This window comes from Poecilia reticulata, linkage group LG6, assembly GCF_000633615.1.
Source record: "Poecilia reticulata strain Guanapo linkage group LG6, Guppy_female_1.0+MT, whole genome shotgun sequence".
Classification (NCBI taxonomy): domain Eukaryota; kingdom Metazoa; phylum Chordata; class Actinopteri; order Cyprinodontiformes; family Poeciliidae; genus Poecilia; species Poecilia reticulata.
In genome coordinates this window covers 2,211,737-2,232,864 of record NC_024336.1, presented here as the reverse complement: position 1 = coordinate 2,232,864, position 21,128 = coordinate 2,211,737, and the positions used below count along the sequence as shown (strand labels likewise).

Genomic DNA, 21,128 nt, shown 5'->3' with positions numbered 1-21,128 from the left:
ATAGGAGTCAGTGCCAGAAATAAAATGCTTAAGGGCAATAGATCACTCTACTCAATTTAAAAGGCACATGAAAGACTAACAGAAAATTTAAATTCACCCCAAAAAACACAACCTGTTCAACTTGTATTAACACACTGTTTGCATTAACAAACCCAACAGTATGGAAAAAATAAAATAAAATAAAATTCAAAAAACATACAGAAAAACATGTCCATGGACTTTTTAGTTAAAACCGTGATGAGTTCAAGTCAAATCAGGAGATCATGTAGAAAGTTTTCATATCGGTGGAATTTAACCTTTTTATTTAAAGGTCCTTTAGCTTTAAAACTTAGACTATTTCCACTGAAAAATATTGATGAAAATACATTATAGTTAGATTCCAACAGGTTGTTTTTAGTGGTGTAGTGTAGGGTGGGGGGTTGTGGTCGTGTTTAGTCTGCTGGCCTCTACATCCTGCCAAGGACTAGAAATGGAAACCGTTTGCTTTGTTGACCTTGTTGCCGTGTAGCTTTCTCTGCGACAGGTAGCATGAGAAACGAACCAGGAAGGCCTTGATGCTGTAAAAGCCCACAGTGAGAATTGGTTCATTTTGTTATTTACTGCCATCTGAGAGCAAACGGTGCCTCAACATGTCTGAATGCAGAGCTGAGCCGGAGCAGCTTTTGTCCTCAAGGCCTGGCTGTGACTTTTCCAACACACCCTACAGGATCGCAGCGGGTGTTTTTCTTTTTCTTCCTTTCACTTTTGTCCCTTTTCTGCCAAAGCACCAACACAAACAGCCAGCGAGTTACGGAAGACTGGCTCCTTGGGAGAATTATGCAACCCCAGTCTTGGGAATTGCTTCAGTGGTTCTGAAGAAACGGGGGGAAGAAGTGACAGTTGAGACTTGGCAGTAAGCAGCCACTGGCGCTCTGCACAGCTGCAGCTCCAAGTACCTGCAGGTTATCGCCTCAGGGTTCTCACACATTTTCCATGTCAAAAGTTTATATTTTTCTAGATTTACATTTCTCTTAGTTTTTCTTATAGCCCATTTGAAAGTATAAATACAAAAGTTCACTGGGAATTTTGTACAGACACTTCTACAGAGAAAAAATTATATATATGGAGGGCGATAAACTGCTTGCCGACAATGGCTTCGATTGGTTTTAGCTGTCAAGATGTCAACATAACTCGCTCAGTCTTAAATGTACAAGTGATAAATGAAAGAAAAAGAACGAAGTGCTTTGCTACTGATTATCAACACTATGATAGCTAGATAACAAGGTCAGAAAAAAGTTTTACGAAAAAAATAGAGAATTAGAGAGAAGTAGGTCAGTTGTGCTAGCTTGACTGTGACAAACTTAACATGTAGATGCTCTGCAGAATTTTGTGTGTTTTGGTTCAGTTAAAAAATAAGGTGACGTATACAAAACGACCGTCTGACAGATCATCAGTAGAGCAGGTGTTTAAATTAGCTAATCAACCACAGCTGTGTTCAGATGATCACTTATTAATGATCACAAAATAAACATCAAGACTGAAAACATAAAACTGTAATGGACTGAATGTTCCGTTCTTTATGCGGGAAACGTTTGCATATTTTGTGGTGTTGAATCCTGACACTAGTGGAGCTGTTGCCAGTCAATTCCCAGCCAACATACTTAGATGGGCCCCACATGGGATAAATGTGTGAAGGTGGGTGGTGGTGAGGATGAACGCAGAGAGCCAGGTTATTGATGAAAGAATGAAGAAGTTAATGAAAGTGTCCCACAACAGTCCAGGACAGGCAGCACAACAGCTAATTAGCACACAGCTAATACCGGTAGCAACTGACAACTGAAGACTTAAACAAGCAAACCAGGACTTCACAGTTCTACTGGAGAGCTTCAACGTACGACATAAGACATTAGACGAATGACGACGAAGAACACAGACAACAGGTGAGACTAAATACACATGGGGTAATCAAGGGAACGAGACACACCTGGGAGACAATCAACGGGGAAGACGCAGAGACAGGACTCACAGGGAACAGGATCACACAGAAAAACTCAAAAATAAACACACAGAAACACGGATCATGACAAAATGTGAGCTACAATATGGGTCTCACATGGTTTTCTCTGTGGTTTCCATGGTGGCCCAACATGGGTAGCCCATGACGACCATTGACAGCTCATTATAGGAGCTACTTCTCAGTGAAACTCTGGTAAAAATATTGTTAAAGGGTTAATAGAGGAGCCATGTTGTGATCACTTCCTGAAGGTGGAGTTTCAGAAGGAGCAGGAGTTTTTTAAAGAAACAGAGACCTAATTTCAAGGACTTTAATTACAAAGTGAAATTGCTTTTAAGCCATATTTGAAGTAGGATTTCTATGACAACTAAAGTTAGCATAGTTACTTACTTGATTGTGCTATAAAATGGCCCTATGTGCCTGTAAAACACATAATACTGCCCTTTTAAATATGCAAGGCCACATAAAATCATTCCTAGGGCTGCATATGACCCCCGCACCACCTTTTGGACACTCCTTATTTATATCAGTGTAATATATTTTTAGATTCATCAACATCTGAGTCAAGATAAGACGCAGTGTGAGAGCAGCTCAGAGGCAAGCTGAAACCTTAAACCCAACCGGAGACTCCGGTGTCTGATTAGCTCCTGAGAGAATAAAATATTCAGGCTCTTCCTTTCACCCGCTCAGTGCAAATCTCATTAACATTATAATACAAACTCTAAGATATTTTTTTTCTCCAAATTGCTGTCAGTGAGACGGATCATAAGAGTAAAACAGCTGAAAGCCACCTCTCCATCAACAGGTGTGAGGCTCCGCTGTTAAACCGTCCACATTATAAGCTCTCCGGCTTTTCATGCCTGCTTACTTAGTAGCTTGAGAAGGAGAAAGGGGAGAGCAATTACTCCGTGAAACAGATATCCCCCGGCTCCTCCGCTCGGCCCTGAGCACACAAAGTGTTGGTCTGTCAGCAGTACCTTCGCTTGAAGAGATCGCTTTGCTGTTTTCACTGCTTCCCTGGCGACCGTTTCATTTGATTATATGCTGCGGCGGCTGAAAGCGAAGCTCTCAGGGAGCCGGGCCATTTCTCACCACTGACTCAGCCCGTGGAATCTGTCCATTTCAAGCTTTAGCAGAGCTTTAGCGTTTAGCGTCACCTAAATCAGAAGCAGTTTGGCAGTGGGTCTCGTCCTGTTTGAGGTGCTCTCATCAACAGGTGCCAGAACGACGTCATGCCGGCCTGCAGGAGTAGTGTTTATCTGTTAGGATAGTAAAAATGTGCTTTGTTATTAGAGACCGTCATTCAGTCAGAGTTCTCTTTTCAAGGTCTTGGGGAGTTTTGTTTATTTACAATCTTGTCATGAGGACAGTTTTTTATTTTTAAAGAATTAGCTCTTGTTTTAATTTGAGGCATCATCAGGCCAATAAAAAGCCAGGCAGCTTAGCAACTGCCCTGAGAACCAAAACTGTGATATTTTCCCTCCATCACTAACTATGATGGAGGGAAAAAAATCTCTTAAAAATAATAAATACTGCTACTGTGAGATGTTTTTTTCATTGTTGGAAGTTGAACTTTTTAAAACCCCAGACCATTAAGAGGGACCAGACACGAACAGCTGCGTCTCCAATAACCACACAATTCCACAAGTTGAAATGACGAAATTAAATTCGCTTAATGGAAACACGACAATTTCCATAAACACACAAAAAGAAAACATGCTTTTCAATTAAAAGTTTTTTTGCTAAAATGAGGTGGTTTTTCAGCCGTATCAGAATAGATGTGTTTCACAACAAGTGCAATAGAAACACTTTGTTTCTTTCAGAGGAGCCATGTGATCCGGATGTTCCAGCAGGTGAAAAAATTCCTGAGATTAAGCTCAGATTTTTTAAACCATTAAAAAAACCCTACAATGACCCTGGTACGCTGTCATAGATTGGAAAGGGAGCACTGATGAATATTTATTTTTATGTCTTTTTATGTAAAAATCCAGATTTTCATTTGGATTTACATTTGACTTTACTCCTGTCTTACATCTTTTGGTTTCTACATCAGGTTTCTTCTTCTTGAGTTGCTCTCTGTGTCGCTGCATCCATCATCAATGCTTTTCTTCTTTCCACAAGATCAAGTTTGCAGACAACTAAATATCTGTCCTGTCAGTAGAGTTTGCCTTAACTCAGCTATGGATATCAGCAATTTATTTCTAAAGTATCCCCCACTTCTTTTTGTTCTACCCAAAATAAACCAATAAAAAAATATTGAGATTTGTGAGTGTAAAAAGACCAAAAAATAAATAAATAAAATTAACATGAATACTTTAGCGAGGCATTGTTCAAACAGCATTTGTGCAGAAGCAACAACAAAAAGCTGTTCCAAGCAATGAGGATGTATAAAAGAAAACAAAGGAATCAGGAAACAAGTTTAACCGGAAATTTGTGGGAGAAAAATATGACGGATTTATTTCTTTATTTCCAGCTGGCAAAATCACGGACGAAAAGCAATGTCACAAATAAGAGGAAATGTGCTCTCAAGCACTTTTTCATTTATTTTTAGCTAAAATGTGGATAGTCCACCTGTAGCACAGAGCTAAGAGGTTTTACAGGAAGCTAGCATATGGCCGTAATGGTCGGCCATCTTGCCTGCAGCTAGTTCTGTCTTGCATGAATTATTTACCTTTTTACATCTGAAGTGTTTGTGTGTTTGAAGAAAAGTGAATAAACATGAGATTAAAAAGTGATGATCATAATCAGTGGATATAAAAGTACCACCGCTGTGAAGATGCCAGGATTGTCTGATGAGACTTTGATGAATCAATTCAAACGTTTTTCCAGCTTTTATGCTGCGTATCTGTGCAAGTCAGCTGGAAAACAAACAAATCTGTAAGGGAGAAAATAATAAAGGAGCTCCAGCCTGGCTCTGCAGCACAGTAGACCAATGCTGCCAACATGCCACGTCTTCATGTGACTCTGGATTTGAAAACGAAAGTGTTGCATCTTAAGAATCAACTTTTTGCTTTCTTTTTAATGTCATAGTAACTGGAACCACATATATCCAACAACTTCGAGCACCATAAAAATTTGGAAAAAATTGCTTTTCTGTTGGTAAAGAAAACCTAAAATTCCTTTTTATTATATGTTTTAAATCTGCAATGATTTTCCATAAGAATGGCTGTTTGCTTCGTTAACAAACTGTTTTTACTCTAAGAAAGCCAGATTTTTGCTGTCCATAGGCTGTTTTACTTTGATGATTCTGGCTCATGTGGCTGAAGGTTTGGACATTACTAGACCAATTCACAATGCAGTTTTCAACAGCGTTTCACTGAGAAATAAGCACAGCTGAATGGTTTCCATGGAGATTAAAGAATTTCTTAAACATGTTTAAAAGAATTAAGGCGACACTCCAGGTAAGTTTTTGATGAAGAAATAACATAATAACATGATATAAAGTTGATTTTTGCAATAATACTGTCCCTTTACAGGTTTATGCAGCAATAATTTGGACGTTTTTACTAATTTACTTTGTTAAATATTACAGAACAACACATTGAAGCTGGAAAAAGAGATTTATTTCACAAAAATACCTGGCATTGAAACAGGAAAGTTTAGATTTTTTTTTATACCCAGTGTATGTACAGCAAAAAACAAAACAAATAAATATATCTCTCTAGAAAAGCAAGAAGAAAGTTTTTCTTTTTTGCTTAAAGTAAATGTACATAGCTTGAACGCTCAACCCTACAGATGACATGTGAGAAGCAAAACCTGCGACTGGTGTGTTACGTAACGTCTCTAAACATCTGTATCAAGCGGGGGAGGGAAGTCGAGACACGGCGACAGCGAGTCCTGGCTGTGGGTGGAGCTAATCCCCGTGTCAGAGTCCGTGTCTGTGGCGTCCACCGGCGACGGGCTGGGTTTGAGTTTTACTGTTCGGGTCAGGCTGTCCTGAGGCTCGTGTTTGAGGAGGACGAGGCTGGGCTTCGTTTCCTCCATCCTGTCCATGATTTGTAGGGAGTTAAGCTGGGCAGCTAGCTGCCAGCATTCCTGGTCCTTGGCCATCAGCGAACCGTCCATGTACATGAGCTGCTTGTCCATTTCTGCAACTTGGTTCTGCAGAGTCACTCCGCTGAAGAGGCTGCGCTTCAGTTCATCCTGCAGCCTCTCGACTTCTGCTTTGTAGAAGGATTCATCGGTTTCAGAAAGGGCCATAGCGGCTGCCGCCCCGTTCTGCTCGCCGTCCTCTTCCGGAACCGGAGGGAGGCCGAGCTTCCTCAACTCGCAGTCGATCTCCCTGGACAGCTGGAGAATGAAGTCCTCGTGGTGCTGGACCTGCGTTTCCAGCTGTTCGATGCTGTCGCAGGCGTAAAAGTACTTCTCGAGCTGCTCCTCGCTGTTTGCTGCCAAACTCAAGCCACAGGCCTTGTCCGAGAGACTCTCTGAGTCGTCTCGCGGTCGGTTCTGGAAACACTCGATCTCCGAGTCCACCTCCCTCATGCGCTGGATCTGCTCTCTGATGGTGTGGTCCTGGTTGAGGATGAGCTGAACCATCCGTTCCACCTCCTCGGTGCCCGGGGAGTTCCTGTTTTCGTTGTGGAGTTGCTCGAGCTTCCGGAAAGCCTTCCTCACCATGCGCTTTTGCTTGTCTGCCGGCAGAGGCTGGGCTTGCTGAGCCCGACCAAACTCCCATCGTTTCGGCCTGGCTCCCTTGGACTTCGCACCCTTCTTTGCTGACTGCGGAACAAAATCGCTTGTTTTCACCAAAACGAACTGGATGAAGGGTTTCTCATCGCCCCAAGCGTACCAAAGTCTCAGGATTCTTGTGAGAGGCGGCAAGGCCCGTTCGAACCCTCTCCAGCGCTCCACAAGACAGAAGTCTTTGGGCTCCCCGTCCAGAAGCCTTTTGCTCTCCGGAAGAGACTTGTGGTCCTCCAGTAACGCCTGAATCATATCTGTGCACGTTGTGTGCTTTGTGACCCCGCAGACGACCTTCTCCTCATTGCAGACGGTAATTTGAATCTCCTTCCCGACCACAGGATCAGTATGTTTCGTCCTGGGTGAGAGAGAGAGGAAAAACAATGTTCACAATTGTGGCTTTGGAACGACATGTTTGGAAGTTCTTTGCATCCACTTTCACCTGCTGTAGTTTTTGCTAAGTCCTTTTGTCATAGTAGTTTTGACAGCAGTCTTTGATGTCTAATTCTCAGTGACTTTTATACAAATATCAGAGTTCACTGTGAAATTGCCTTCATAATGCAATTTGAAGCCCTTTCTTAATTGCTTATGTAAGTTACATTTTTTTGAAATTGTGGTTTTTATAAAATCCCACTCCAGGACCCTGAATTGAGAACTCTGACTGAATGATCTCAACACGTCCTGGATGACACCATCAGTTGCTAGCGAGTTCTGCTAATCCACCTCCTTTGTTTTTGCAGCTCCGCTCTAAATCTTTGCGTGGCGGTTTGGTTGGAGCCGGGCAGAGAGACGTTGGAGTCGTGAATATGATTCTTGGATTATGATTGATGGAATTCAAAGCTGTTTGTCTATTGTACAGGAGAGTCTATCAACATTCATATGAAAACATATTTTTAAAACAAGATTCTTCTGATTCTTTGACAAAATGTCGTTGCAAACTAGCATGGAGCACACGTCTCAATGATGATTTCCCATCCCAGACTGGAGTGTCTCTCACTGGCCTGATAGTCCTCTCCTCTGTACTGGAGGCTTGGACATGAATATTTTTTGAGTTTTGTTCCTCTACTGCAGGAAAAGTGGTTGGAAAAGTTGTCAAATGTGTTTCCATCTCCAATTTTGCGCATTAACTTTTTTTCTGGAAAAGCTAAAAATAATAATAAAAAAAACACTTCAGGCCAGCGTACAAACTCTTTTTTGCAAAATTAAATAAGCTATTTCAAACTTTGCCATTTTCATCAACCTTCTCTAAAGCAACATTTGCGCATAAAAAAACATGGATGAAAATATGGCTATTGTACCTTTTGCACAGTAACTGTTTTTCCACTTCCAAAACTTTGTCAATATCCCACTGATGTAAAAAAAACAACAACATAATTTTGCAATTGTGATGTTTGTGTTAAATAAAAAAATACAATTAAAATCACATGTGAATAAGCTTGTTCACACAATGTCAATAGAAACATGCCACGACATCATCACTTGTGTGATTGGAGTTTTCCAAAATAAACCATCTCATCCTAGCCCCAAAACTTTTCATCAAAATTAAAAATTAAGAGTTTTTTTTTGTAGATTAGCATGTTTCCATTAAGCAAATTTATTTTTGAAATTGTCAAATTGTCAACGAAAACACAGCTGCTGACTGCTGGAGCCTCCACAACTATCCAATGCAGTGGACAGAGGAAAATTCAGTATAAACATAACTTTAGTTTTCCCCAAAGCATTATTTTGTGTTTTTGTTGCAAACTGGATGCATCGTTACATACACAGTTTATAGAACAAGGCGACATTTGACAGCAAGACTACATTTCGTAACATGACAACCATTTCCTAAATAAAAATGCTTGATAGAGCCTCTTAAAGTAGTGGTTACAACAATATAGCCTTGAATTAAATTTAAATGTAACACCATTCCACCTCTTTTCATGACTCAATGCTACATTGATGCTTTTCCATTAGGCCAGTGAGCATAAAACTGGATTCAGTCATTTTGTGCTCCCTTGCTTGATTCTATTAGGCTGTTACTCATCATCTTACTCATCAGAGATGATCATTTGGTTCTGAGCTATTTAACCCCAAAGCCCTCATTAGGGTTTTGTCTGCATCATAAAACTTGTTCAAAAAGTGACCACTGATGGGCTGATGATGTCCATCTTCTACCAGCCTAATGGAGCACCGGTAATATGCCGGCCCTAATATCCACTCATTAAAGGACACGCAGACAGCCACAGTAGATAACGTAGCCAAACATTTCAATTTGATTTGAAGATAAAGAGGGACCCATAATGTTATCGGTTTGCTCTGAAGATGACAGGTTTGGATTTTTTCTTTTCTTTTGAAGATGATGTGATTTATTGGAAGTCTATTATTGTCTGCCAAGTTCCTGTTTCTCTGGGTTACATTTTGAGCAAAGGCCTCTGAAAACAAAACCAAAATGACTCATAATTCTCCTACAGCTCCAGTCCCAACCTAACCACACAAAGATCATTTGCATAATGTCACTGAAAGACAAAAACATGAACTACCTGTGGCCCTGAACCTACGGCTAATTTTGTGGTTTGAAGAAATATTGTTACACTTTGGCAACCTGGTCAATGTGAATTCGAGAACCTGTTAGCATCAGTAAATCAAATTAATGTGCTGTCTAATGTTAAGTTTCACTTGGAAAAGGTTCACACACTTTGTTTCAACTATTAAAACTGAATGACATCAACTTATCACCTGCTGGGTTTGGTGTTTACTTTTATATATTTTGCCCTATGACCACATTTGTTTTGCTTTTAAAATGAAAAACAGTAATAAAAAGAAACTGAAGACGGTTCAGCTTGACTATCAAATGATAGGTACCTTTTCATTGCAAACACTAAATGCTATATATTGGAATCCATCCACCCATTTTCTATACACCCTTGTCCCTTAGTGGGCTTGGGAGGGTTTATATATTGGAATATTACATAAATTCCAAGGTTGTGTAAGTATTTTCAAACCTCTTGACCTTTTTTAATTTTGTGTCTTTACTAGCACAAATATAGTGAAAAGTGCCTGATTACAATAAATTAATAACTTAAGAAATAATTACTTAATTGTCATTAATTTATTAAAAATAAATGTAACTATAAATACAGAAATACCTGATTATTATAGTGCACATCGTGAATTAATTAAAAAAGTCCACTTCACCTATCTCACCCGCATTTTAAGAATGATTTCTTTCTTTTTAAAAGGTTTTATTGGCTCTAGTGGCCTTTATTTGATAGTTAGTTGACAGGAAAACAGATAATGAGAGAAGGGGAAGACATGTGGCAAAGGTCGCCAGGCCGGGAATCAAGCCTGCAACGCCATGTTGTGGACTGAGACCTCCATATGTGGACCGCGCCTAACCGCTGCGCCACCACCGCACCCCCCAAAGAATGATTTCTTTGGTTGTAATTTAGCACTCACCACTTTCGATATGCAAACCTCAGTTGATTTTAGATCTGAGCAGTGAGAAACACATTTGTATTCACCCCCAATGTTGAGACCTTGCAGAGTCTGCTTTCGCTGAAAGTACACTGTTAGTTTGTGGGGAATGTCTCCTGACATTTGCACATCACAAAAGTCCTTCAATAAAGACCTGATGTGAAAACAGAAGCGAAAAACCTACGAACAACAAAACAAATACAACTGAGAAATGCTCCAACCACAGGAAATGGAAGTAGAAGAAGAAAAAAATGTAGCAAATAGTAAAAACAACAGGAAGTATAAAACGCTGCCAAGTCACTCCACAAAATGGAAGTCCTCCAGACCACTAGGGGCTGTCTAGAGTAGAGTAGTAATGTAATATTTACATTACTGCTGTTCTATAATACTGCGAAAGAGTTTCCCAAACATGAGAAGTGTAGAGTGGTTTTCTTTCTTCTGGACATCCCGTATGAATGACGACAGATCTGATCCCATGTGATTTGGTGATTGACTCCCCCTAGTGGTCTGGAGCACTTCCATTTCGCAGAACAAGTTCGCAATGTTTTATACCTGCTGTTACTTTTGTGGCTTGCATCATTTTCTCTTACGCTTCTTTTTTCTGTGATTGCAGCAGTTTGCTGTTGCATTTGCTTTTCGTGTTTTGGAATTTCCTTCAGTCATGTGTTTGCACCACATTTTGAAGTTTGTTGTGTGTTTGCACCTGTTGGCCGCCGTAGTCATGAATAATCTGATGATGGATAGTATCTGCTTCATCTCAACTTTTGCCACCCACTGAACAGCAGGAGAAAATAAAGATGATACAGATATCTATTGCGTCATATCTCAACAGAGATAAAATAGTCCTTTCAGAATGGAGTCTACATGTTATCTCCCATTTAGCAGATTTTAAACTTGATACCACAGTGTTTTGGTTGCAGCACAACGTGAAAACATAACCAGAGTGCTGTGTAAACTCCAACTGAATCAAGTCTCTGGAATGTGGCATATTGCGCATTAAAGCCCAGTTAATGGTTACACAAACCTTTGCAGGAAATCGGGGAGAAGAAAATACCTGAGGGAACACAAACCCGACCCGCCTCTGGCATTTCTACACATCTCGCGTGACAAATTCACCCACTGTTTGTATTCCCCACTAATGCTACTGCTGCAAAATGAAGGAAGCAGCGGGTAGAAGCAAACAGCCACACCTAATCTAACACAGCAGGTCTGCCATTAGTCATATATGCGACAGAGTATTAGGGCCATTGTGGAAAACAAAGGAGGAGCCCATTTTTTAAAAAAATTACGTTTTTGAGATTATTCTCAGGAATTTTATAGAAAAAACAAACCCTTTTAAAGATCAGAAATGTTATTGTTTTTCTAGAAAATTTCTGAGATTACGCTGAAAATTTCAGATTTTTTGTAGCAAATTTTTGATGTTTCAAACTCAGAAATTTTCATGTTTTTTTTCTAGAAAATTTCAGAGATTAATCTCAAAATTTCTTTTTATTTTTTAGCGGAAATTCACTTTTTAAATTTTTTTTTACAATGGCCTTAATACACCGTCACGCATATGTTTGAAGTACAAAATATAAGTTTAAAATTCAAAAAAGAAAACCACGAAGGAATTAGCCATTTTTTCATAAGGATATGAAGTGAAATAAATGAACAAAGCAGCTCTACCAGACTTTTATAAATAAACCAAGGCGTAAATATATGACAGACATGTTGCTCTGGTCAGTCATTAACAGTGAAATAAATACGCTCTACAGACAATTGTGTATTTTGGAGCGGGTGAGCCAAGGCCTCAGCTGTACAGGAAGAGGAGACAGCAGAGCAGGGAAACACCTGTGTTTGTCCTGGGCCACAATCACCGACTCCCAGGCAACTTCCTGCCGCTGGAGATTGACCAGAGAGGGAGGAAAGGGAAGAATGGGTTCCATATCGGTCACCGCCAACATGTTTTCAGCTCAGCTCCAACTTGGAAGTTAGCGGAAGTTCTCGTCACAGTGGTTTTAGTTTGGATAGAACGCAGCATTTCAGAGACCAATATGTTGCTTTTTGATACATTTCTGTTTAACATGGTCCGACTAGCTTTTGTCTCCATTGGTAAACTTTTTAATGCCGAGTGACACATTGCTTGGTTTGATATGCAACCTTCCCTTTCGTAATGTGTAGAAGACTACAACTAACACACTTCATCAAAACTTGCACAATGTGAGCTAGCCGGCTACCAGCCTTTCGATGCACCTGGATTTCGAGAAGCATCACTTTAAAAACTGCTTAAATGTTGTTGTTTTTTAAAATCATTTTGTCAAACTAATGCCATAACCTTATTAGAACGGAAACAGAGATTATATCAGTACAACATGACGAGTTTGTTTCTCCTGTTTCTGTTTTCGGCATATTTAGTGTAAAAATGTTTATTTGTTTAACTCTATGTACTCTGAGTGCTTTAAGGTTGCTTCAACTTGCTGTTAGCTTTTTAAAATTTCATTTGTTACCTTTATCTAGCTGCTTTCTTCAAGTTTGGCTCAGCTAGCTGCAAGTTGTATTTCGCTGTTCGCTTCCTGATGACTGCAGTTTGCTACTAGCTTCCTTTTAGCTCCAGCTTGCTGTTAGCTTCCTGTTAGCTTCATCTCACTGATGAGGCTAACAGTCAGATGAGTGCTAGCTTCATCAGTCATCTGACTGTCAGCTTCAGTCAGATGACTAAAGCTGAAGTCCTGTTATTTTCAGCTAGCCGTTACCTATATCTAGCTGCTAACTTCACGTTTGGTTCAGCCAGGTTTTAGCTTCCTGTCTGAATCATTAAAAGTAAAGCAGTGTTTCAATAACTTGTGGACTTAGGATGCCTTGTGATCATATAAAAAAAACTTGGCCTTTTTACATAACTCAGGTTAAATTTCACTTCCAATACTTGTGGCTGTCCTGTAGAATTTCATGCTGGTAGCGTGACAAGGTGAGGGAAGTTAATTTAAATGCAATCTGTGGTTTAAAAATCACATCTTATTTTAAAGTGACTCATTTAAAATAAGCTGCATTGGCTTCTACATTGCCTGAGGATCAACTTAAAGTAAGAAGTAAAATGCGTTTGGATTTCTGAACTGAAATTCCCCACATTCCAAACAAGGATTAGTTTAACAGACTAGTTAAACTACACCACTAAAAAAGTTACTCTTTAAAGGGATTTAAWAGGTTGTTTCTATTACATATTCACTTTTTCCTGCATAAACAGCCCGGGGCTTATCACTGAGATGTGTGGTTCATATAATTACCCTAAGCCCCTACCCCCTAACACACCAGACTTCACTTAGATCTAGATTTGTAGGAAGACCAGAGTTCGATTACGCATTCACACATCCCCAAATGAACCAGACTTTCTAAGCAGGCGAACTAGAGTTTGATTAAAGTGGACTAAACTCAAGTGGCGTGAATGCACCGTAAGACTTCAAAGATGCATCGCTGTGAAATGACGAATGTCATTCTTGAAGAAAATGTTGCATAAGAGCAAACATTTGGATGAGACTGTACTCAGTTGTCAGGAATGCCAGAACACACACAACCAGCGCATGCATCACTGGGCTGATTGCATCACAAACGAAACTATGATAAGGGCTGACACTTTTTGTGTCATTTCGGATGCTGATCTGGATTCAGAAAATGAGGGTGCCTTCATAGGTCAAACACCTTTGCTTGACAAAAGATCATTCTGTCAGGGATGTTGATACAAACTCGAAGCAAATGCGTGGCATGCGGAACTAGAGAGCAGGATGCGAGACGCTTCACCTCTGTGTCCCCGTCCATCTACAGGTCGTCACAGTGAGGACAGATGGCGAGTAGCTAATGGCACAGGACTGGTTGGAGCACTCGAGTGCATTCAAGAAACCCGAGCAGACCGGCCCGACCTCAGGTTGAACTTGGAAGCTCTGATGCACCAGTAGACATCAGACATGTGGGAGGAAACCTCTTCTTAATTATAGGAATTCAGGATGTGGGGTTCAGTGTGGAAGGATTGCCTCGCAGCCAGACTGCGGTGGCATGGTCCTGTCAGTCGTAACACTGGTAATAACAACTCTAATTCCCTGTTGTGTCAGCAATTTGCCAGATGCAAGTTGGCAGAGAGGACTGCGTGCAGGTGGTTTTAACAGGCCACAGCAAATGACAGAACTCACAACCTTCCACTGTCTCTGCACGTCAACTAAGGTTAGAAAATGTGAGATAATGCCACAGTGGCAATGACTCTCCTGGGTCATTAGTGCATTATAAAGTGCAAGAAATATGATCAAAGTCACACTTGATAAAAGCTATATTGGATGACATTTTTATAAAAATTGAACATCATTCGGTTGGTATGACAAGCTGCGTTCACCAGTCCCTCTCTGACCCAATGGATATTTCTAATAGAGTTCTGTATGGTGAATCTGTCTCTACCCATCTTATATTTCTCATTGGTTCTTTCAGTCTCTCCTGATTACATCTTATCAACTTCCCTACACTTTATGGACTGGATTTTGGACCTTGGACTATGTTTTTGTTGCTGTTTATTGCATAAACTCTGACTCTGGCCTTGCCCTCTTCTGGGTCCTCCAGTCACCACACCGGCCATGTTTCCATCAAGGTTTTTTATGCACATTTTGTAGTATTACAGAAAAAAAAATAAAAATTAGCAAAAAGGCTTTTAGGCTCACTTGAGGAGTGTTTTGGGAAATGGAAACCCAATTGCTGAATAAGTTCTGACGTAGCAAACTTTCCCATCCGCTGGCGGGTCTATGCACGAAATTTGAAAAAAATGATTTCAAAGTCCACACCTCCAGCAAGGGGGGGCAGGGGGGGAGGGGGACTGTCAGCCTGGAGCGGCCCACGAGAGGCACTCTACGCTGGGGAGAGGAGTGGTGGAACCAGGGGTCGTGATAACAGAATATTTTCCATCTCTGGCTGGTTTTTAAAGAGTGTCGGGAAAATCTGAAGGTGATCTGATAACTTGGTGACTAAATTTATCTAATGTAGACAAAATCATAGGTAAAAATTTTTTTTTTTTTTAAATCGATGAATGATCAGCTGTTCCTGAAACACTTGAAAACTGAATGGGTAGAATAGCACTTTGCACCAATCCAATAGCTGAAGGACCTAAATGACAGATTAAAAACTATACATGTCTCTGTTGTCTAGTTTATATGTCTACTTATCCAAAAAATTAGAAGCAAAAAGAGCTTTAGAATTAAAAATGTTTATTTTGTCAATGTACTGTTAAATGTAGAATTAAAGTACAATGAAGTTCTTTTGAATTTTCAGTCAGCTGATATGTGTATAGAAGCACAGAAACTGAACATCTATTTACCTCAAATCTACATCTTCACAGCCTTTCAGGCCGTCTTTTTCTCCAGTGACAGTCAAACGTATAGATTAACATGAAAAGTCAGCAGTAATGTATGTTTTAGTTCAAACAGCTCATTATGGCGCTGGACAGAAAGCTGAAAGATCAATAAAGATATTGAATTTCCTTCTGAGCTGGAGGTGAATGTTTGTTACAAATGTCAATGTGTAATAGGAGCCAGTTTGTTCAAACCTACAAATGTCAATGTCATTACATCAGAGAAGAAGAAGTCGGGGGAAACAGAAGGTTTGTAAACAGTCATTCTAGATAGACTTTCTGGATTTAATAAAATAATTAAAGTTATGCTCTTGGTGTTTAAATATTTGGACCATTAGGGTAAACTTTGTCATCCAAACTACCTTAAAAAACTCTACTTCAGTAAAATGTGTTTACTTGTAGAATTTTGTCAGATCAGTTGAATGAATTTTGAACATCTGATGATGCTAAATCAACATTATGAAAATTGATCTTCAGAGAATGTTAATACACAACCAAACCAAAACTCTGTCATTGGCCTTTCCTGGACCAATCAAATTAGCGTTAGCCATCTTTTCTTAATCCAGTTATGCGAAAAGTTTATTACAAATCAAATATGGATACCATTAAAGAAATAGATCAAGTCAAAGGTTTACATCCAACCAAGAACCAAGCTTCTCCTAAACGTTTAAGACTTCAAATGATTTATTTAAAATGTTCTTAATCCACCATTTGATTATTGTGCAACGTACAACCTTAAATAAAGTCATAAAAACATTTAACTACAATCTGAGGTGGTTTGCTCCAAAATCTCTTTGCTTAAAATCAAATGTTAGATGCTAACATTTTTTGGACATTACAGCAAATATTTATTCAAGTGTTTATATACAACCACTTATACAATACATTTTTTTGGGAGTGAGAGAAGGTAGAAAAAAAATCACAAAACTATCAAACCAACTTTTGCTTTTTTAAACTTTACTGAACTTGCTTTATAATGACTCCTCTATGGAGCTAAATTGGGGCCATAAAGTTTGTTCAAAAACAAGACCTTGAATCTGAAAAGTACTTTTGAATGTTCATTTCAGTTTCACTTTTTTTCCTCCAGTTTCAAAATAATTTGTCACTTTAAAATATTTCTCTTTTTCCCCCCCCCATTTCTAATTATCTTCATTTTGAACAAAACCCTGGGAAAAAAAGAGGAAAAACTAAAACGTCATGAACACAGTAAAAGTCTACAATTATATGACAAGCCACGGATGAGATTATGTAAACGTCTGCCCAGTTTTCTTTAACTTATGTGTTGATGTTTTCTATGAATATTAAAGGAAAACAAAGAAACTGAGACAAAAAAAAAGAAAAGCAGGACAGGAACAACCAACTTCTGGACAGAAGGGGCTTCCTGTCGTTCTTATCTGAGCGAGGATGAGGGATGGAGGAGGAAATAACATCGTGTCTCTATCTGGATGTGTCCATCTCTGAGATGACTCCCACTGTGATAGGCATCTCTGAGCAGAGACACAACACACACCCTCTCCTCTGTGAGCTCCCCCTCCCGCCCCCCCATTCACCCAACCTGCTTCGCTCCCCTCCTCATCTCTGAATCACCAAATTAGGTTTTGCTTGGGTGAAAGATAAATTGCTTTCCCTGATTCACCCGGTGCAAATAGCGTCTTTTTTTTTGTTAGCCTCTGTGAGCTGATCTGTAAATACTGAGCTGTTTTGGTAGCTTGGGTACGGCAGTGTGCTGAACAGCACCACCAGCTGCTTTTAGCCACATTTCTCACTGGCTGGCAAGATCTAATGGAGAACTTTGGGTCTAATGAAAGTATGTTTAATATCTTAGCAAACCAGCCTCATCGGAAAACGTATTCTAATTTACTGAATATGACTGGACATGTTAATATAAGATGAAGATTATTCATGGTGCCAACATTACAATAAACAGGACGTAGAGGACTTGATGTTACCTGGTACGTATTAAACACTTTACATTGGTAAAAACCGGCTGCATGCTGTGTGGCCAACTGTTTGAGGATATTCTTCTTTATTAACGTTCTGAACATGTTGCAACGGGGCCTAATTGAGTCTTTTTTGGGGGGTAAAATGCTCTTCTTCCGCGACGCCATTCTTAATACTTTCTAAAGCTAATCGCAGAGCGTTAGCAAATGTCTGGAACCGATAACCATGATCAGTTCCAGACATTAAGCTACTTAAACAAGTAGCTTAACAATTCAAAGGAAATCAACTACTAAGGACTGATTGATTGAAGACATTAAGTTGTTTTGTTTTTCTGTTGGATGGCAGCCGCTTCAGAATACGCTCTCTGCGAAACGCCAAAGACTCTCCTGTCAGCTACAGAGAGGCTGGGAGAATCTAAGCCAACGCATTTCATCCTCTGACAGGTTTTAATGTTTCACAGCTCGGCTCAGCATCTCGGTGCGAGTTTGAGCCGGTCTGTGTAATCAAACGTCTGACATATCTGCAGATCTACACGCTTCACATAATTATAGGTGCTACAATTGTAATTACTGAGCAAAGCACACACACTCGCACACCGAGCGGCAGACACACCAACGTAAGACGGCGACCAGAGACGACTTTAGTCTGACTGTCTGAAGTTATCAAAGGCTGTGGAGAGCTTGAAGAGATATAAAAACAAATCCAGTCTAGTGATGGTGCCACTGTCAAAGCGTTTAGCAGCAATTAAACATAATAGCCCACTTTATATCTTTGTTGACTTTGGTGATGATTAAAGTTTCTGATAAGTAGAGCTAATGAAAATTCACTCCCCCTCTCTTAGAATCTGTCTTGCCAGAACAGATTCTAGAAGAGTTTGAATGATGACCCACAAACAAAATAAACTGCTGCATTATTTTCTTTAGCCTAAACGCCGAGGTTTGCACTTTTGGAACGTTGGGTTAAAAAGAGACTTGAGAAGGCCTCACTTGAATTGGAATCAGAATCAGCATTATTTGGCAAGTTTGTGCACTTGTGGAGGTTGATTTTTTGCAAATAACACCAACCTCAAACAGTTTGTGTCCAGGATGTGTGGAGTCTGCAGATATTTCAAATTCAAAAGTACTTTGATCCCAAAGGCAAATTAAATACTAATGATATTTTGTGGATGAGCCAAACCACAGTGATGGGTAAAAAAAGGTCAGCCAAAATTAACCTGACATTCACAGATTAACATACAATAGACCATAAAATATGCTGTATAATAACATCATTGTTATAGATAGTGTTAGCGACTTTAGTTTACACTCCAGAACAAGTTTGTTCACTTAAGCTAACATTAGCCAATAACCTGCTTTGTAGTTGGCACTTAGAAGTGCTAGCTATAATCAATTTTTACACTTTATGGGGACAAAGACAATAAGAAAATATGTAATATGCTGATCTATATTATTTTAAAATGTTGCTTTCCAAATTGTCAATAAAAGTCTTATTACACATATTGGCGTTGATAGTGTTAGCTCTTCAATTAGCATTCAACTAATAAGACTAAAATTGCTTAGTTTTAACACAAATACAAACAAATACTGATAATAGCAAACCATAATGTATATAGTATCACATATTTGTCTGAACCTTTGTTTGCTAGTCAATTTACTGTTTCTCAAATTTTTTTTTTAAGTTTAACCTAGCATAATGGCTTCAGACTAAAAAGAGTTTTCTGACTTTAATCACGTTTATTAATGTTGCACTGTCTCATTTTTAATAAATACCGACACAAAAAAATCAAGTAAGCAAAATTGGTATTGGTATTGGTATTGTCTGATATTAGAGGTTCTACTGTGGCTAAGCTAACTACTGCTGGGTACTACTGGATACAAACTTGAATTCTTGCTTCAAGACAGAAACTTTTCTCAAAAAAGACTCAACACATCAGCCTCACTGTTCTCTGCACAGCACTGTAAAGACGAAGAACAGCTGACTGAACCACCGTCTTCTGTTAAGTTCCCATCAGCATTTTTCCAAGATAATTACGAAATGTTAGAATTTAACTATTTTTCTAAATACAGTGCAAGAAAAACTGACGTTACTCTCTCATCTGACCACACAGACTCTGAGTAAAACTTATATTTGCAACTTCAAGACACATGACTGGCCCTCCGCCAGAAGAGAGATGGATAAAAAGCTTAAGATGGGTGTTTTCCAAACTGCTACAGAAAACTGAAAAAAGAGAGAATGTTTCACGCTGCACTGCAGAAGCTGAAACATATTTGCTAAACACAGTTTTGACAGAAAAGGTTGCTGTAATTACAGAGCGGGAGAAGGTCAAAGGTAAGATCATGAACATCATGAACTATAATTTCTGAGGAATGAGAGTCACCGCTGTAGTTCAATGCTGCGGTGACAACAAAATCAGCAAAACTAAACCATCCCTCATTCCAACCTCTCTCCAAATGTGTCAGAACTCCTGCTTTTCTCCTGTTATTTCCAATAAAAATGTTGCGCACACACCTCAGGATTTACAGTCAACTCTGCGGGTTGGACTCAACATTACAGTCTAATCCTCAAAGGTTTATAATGTGTCATAAACGGGATTAAATACATCTGTCTAACTCTGTTATATCGCTTCCTAAGGTACACATGAACAGCAGCTTAACCCGCTTTGTTCCTGAAGCTGCACAAATCCGACGCGCACCGCGCGCTGCGTAATCCGGCTCCGCGCGCATGCAGGAGAGCCGTCCCTCTGCACAGAGGAACACGCACTTGGCCGGTTTCAAGTAACCCTCCGACCGTCTCATCAAGTTACCTGTTCTTCAGTCGAGCTTTCAGGAAGTTCTTCCCAAACGGAGCCATGACTCTGGAACGCGAGAGGACAGACGGGGAGACGGCCATCCAAGACAGTCCCGGTGATCCGAAAACGCGCTACGGTCCCAGCAGCATGGCAGGACGATCACTGACTACGCTGTGCTGGAATGTTTCAGATAGGGAGGAAGAAAAAAAAAAAAAAAAGTTTGCAGGAGCGTCCCGACTGCAACTCTGTCCGCCCCCATCCGAGGGAGGTGTTTCCTGAGAAACTCTGGTCTAACTCTGCCCCCTTCCACCTGTGGGAGCTGCCGCAGGTGGAGACGCTGAACCAGATATGCCACTCTTACATTCCAGTACGAAAACATCTTATTTATCTTATTTTGTTTCTTTGACATTTTTAAGCTTAACCAGTCCAGCTTGTAAAGAAATTGCCGAGACACGGGATAGGACACAGAGTACGGTGTCACATGAACACACGAACAAACTGCTTCTCTTCCGGCTCCGTATCCACTACATTTAAAATAAACCCAAAGAAATGTCTCATATGTCCTAGGAGGCATATTTTTCCTGCCCATATTTTTAACAGTTGTACTTGATGAGCTCCACTTGTCATCAGCTGTTAGACCCAAACATGTAAAACCCAGAAACAGCCCCAGACCCTTTGATTTCTCATTTTTGCTTATTTGTATTCCAAATAGCCCTGAGACGGACTGGTGACCTGTCCAGGTGACCTGTCCAGGTGACCCCGCCTCTGGAGAGGCACCAGCAACCCTCCTGACCCCACTGAGGGACAAGGGTATAAAGAAAATGGATGGATGTATTCCAAATACTGAATATGTATTTTTTGTTTCAACAAGTTACCATACATCTTGTTTGTGTTTCTTTAATCATTTTTGC

At 39.9% G+C, this 21,128-nt stretch overlaps 1 protein-coding gene and 1 long non-coding RNA gene across 3 annotated transcripts; one reads left to right on the top strand and one right to left on the bottom strand.

Annotated features, from left to right (window-relative positions):
• Nucleotides 1–1,832: 1,832 nt before the first annotated feature.
• LOC103465747 (uncharacterized) lies at nt 1,833–15,030 on the top strand. 2 transcript variants are annotated; one of them, XR_533839.1, is made up of 3 exons: nt 1,833–1,919; nt 13,928–14,179; nt 14,579–15,030. It is a non-coding gene; the product is annotated as an uncharacterized LOC103465747 (long non-coding RNA). The 2 variants fall into 2 exon arrangements; XR_533840.1 differs by having other exon boundaries at nt 13,928–14,320.
• On the bottom strand, nt 5,591–20,425 carry rassf9 (Ras association domain family member 9). Its single transcript, XM_008410870.2, has 2 exons — nt 20,233–20,425; nt 5,591–7,034 (listed from the first exon to the last, which is right to left on the bottom strand). The coding sequence occupies exons 1-2, from the start codon at nt 20,316–20,318 to the stop codon at nt 5,777–5,779; spliced, it is 1,344 nt and encodes a 447-aa protein (XP_008409092.1). The 5' UTR covers nt 20,319–20,425; the 3' UTR covers nt 5,591–5,776.
• Nucleotides 20,426–21,128: the final 703 nt, after the last annotated feature.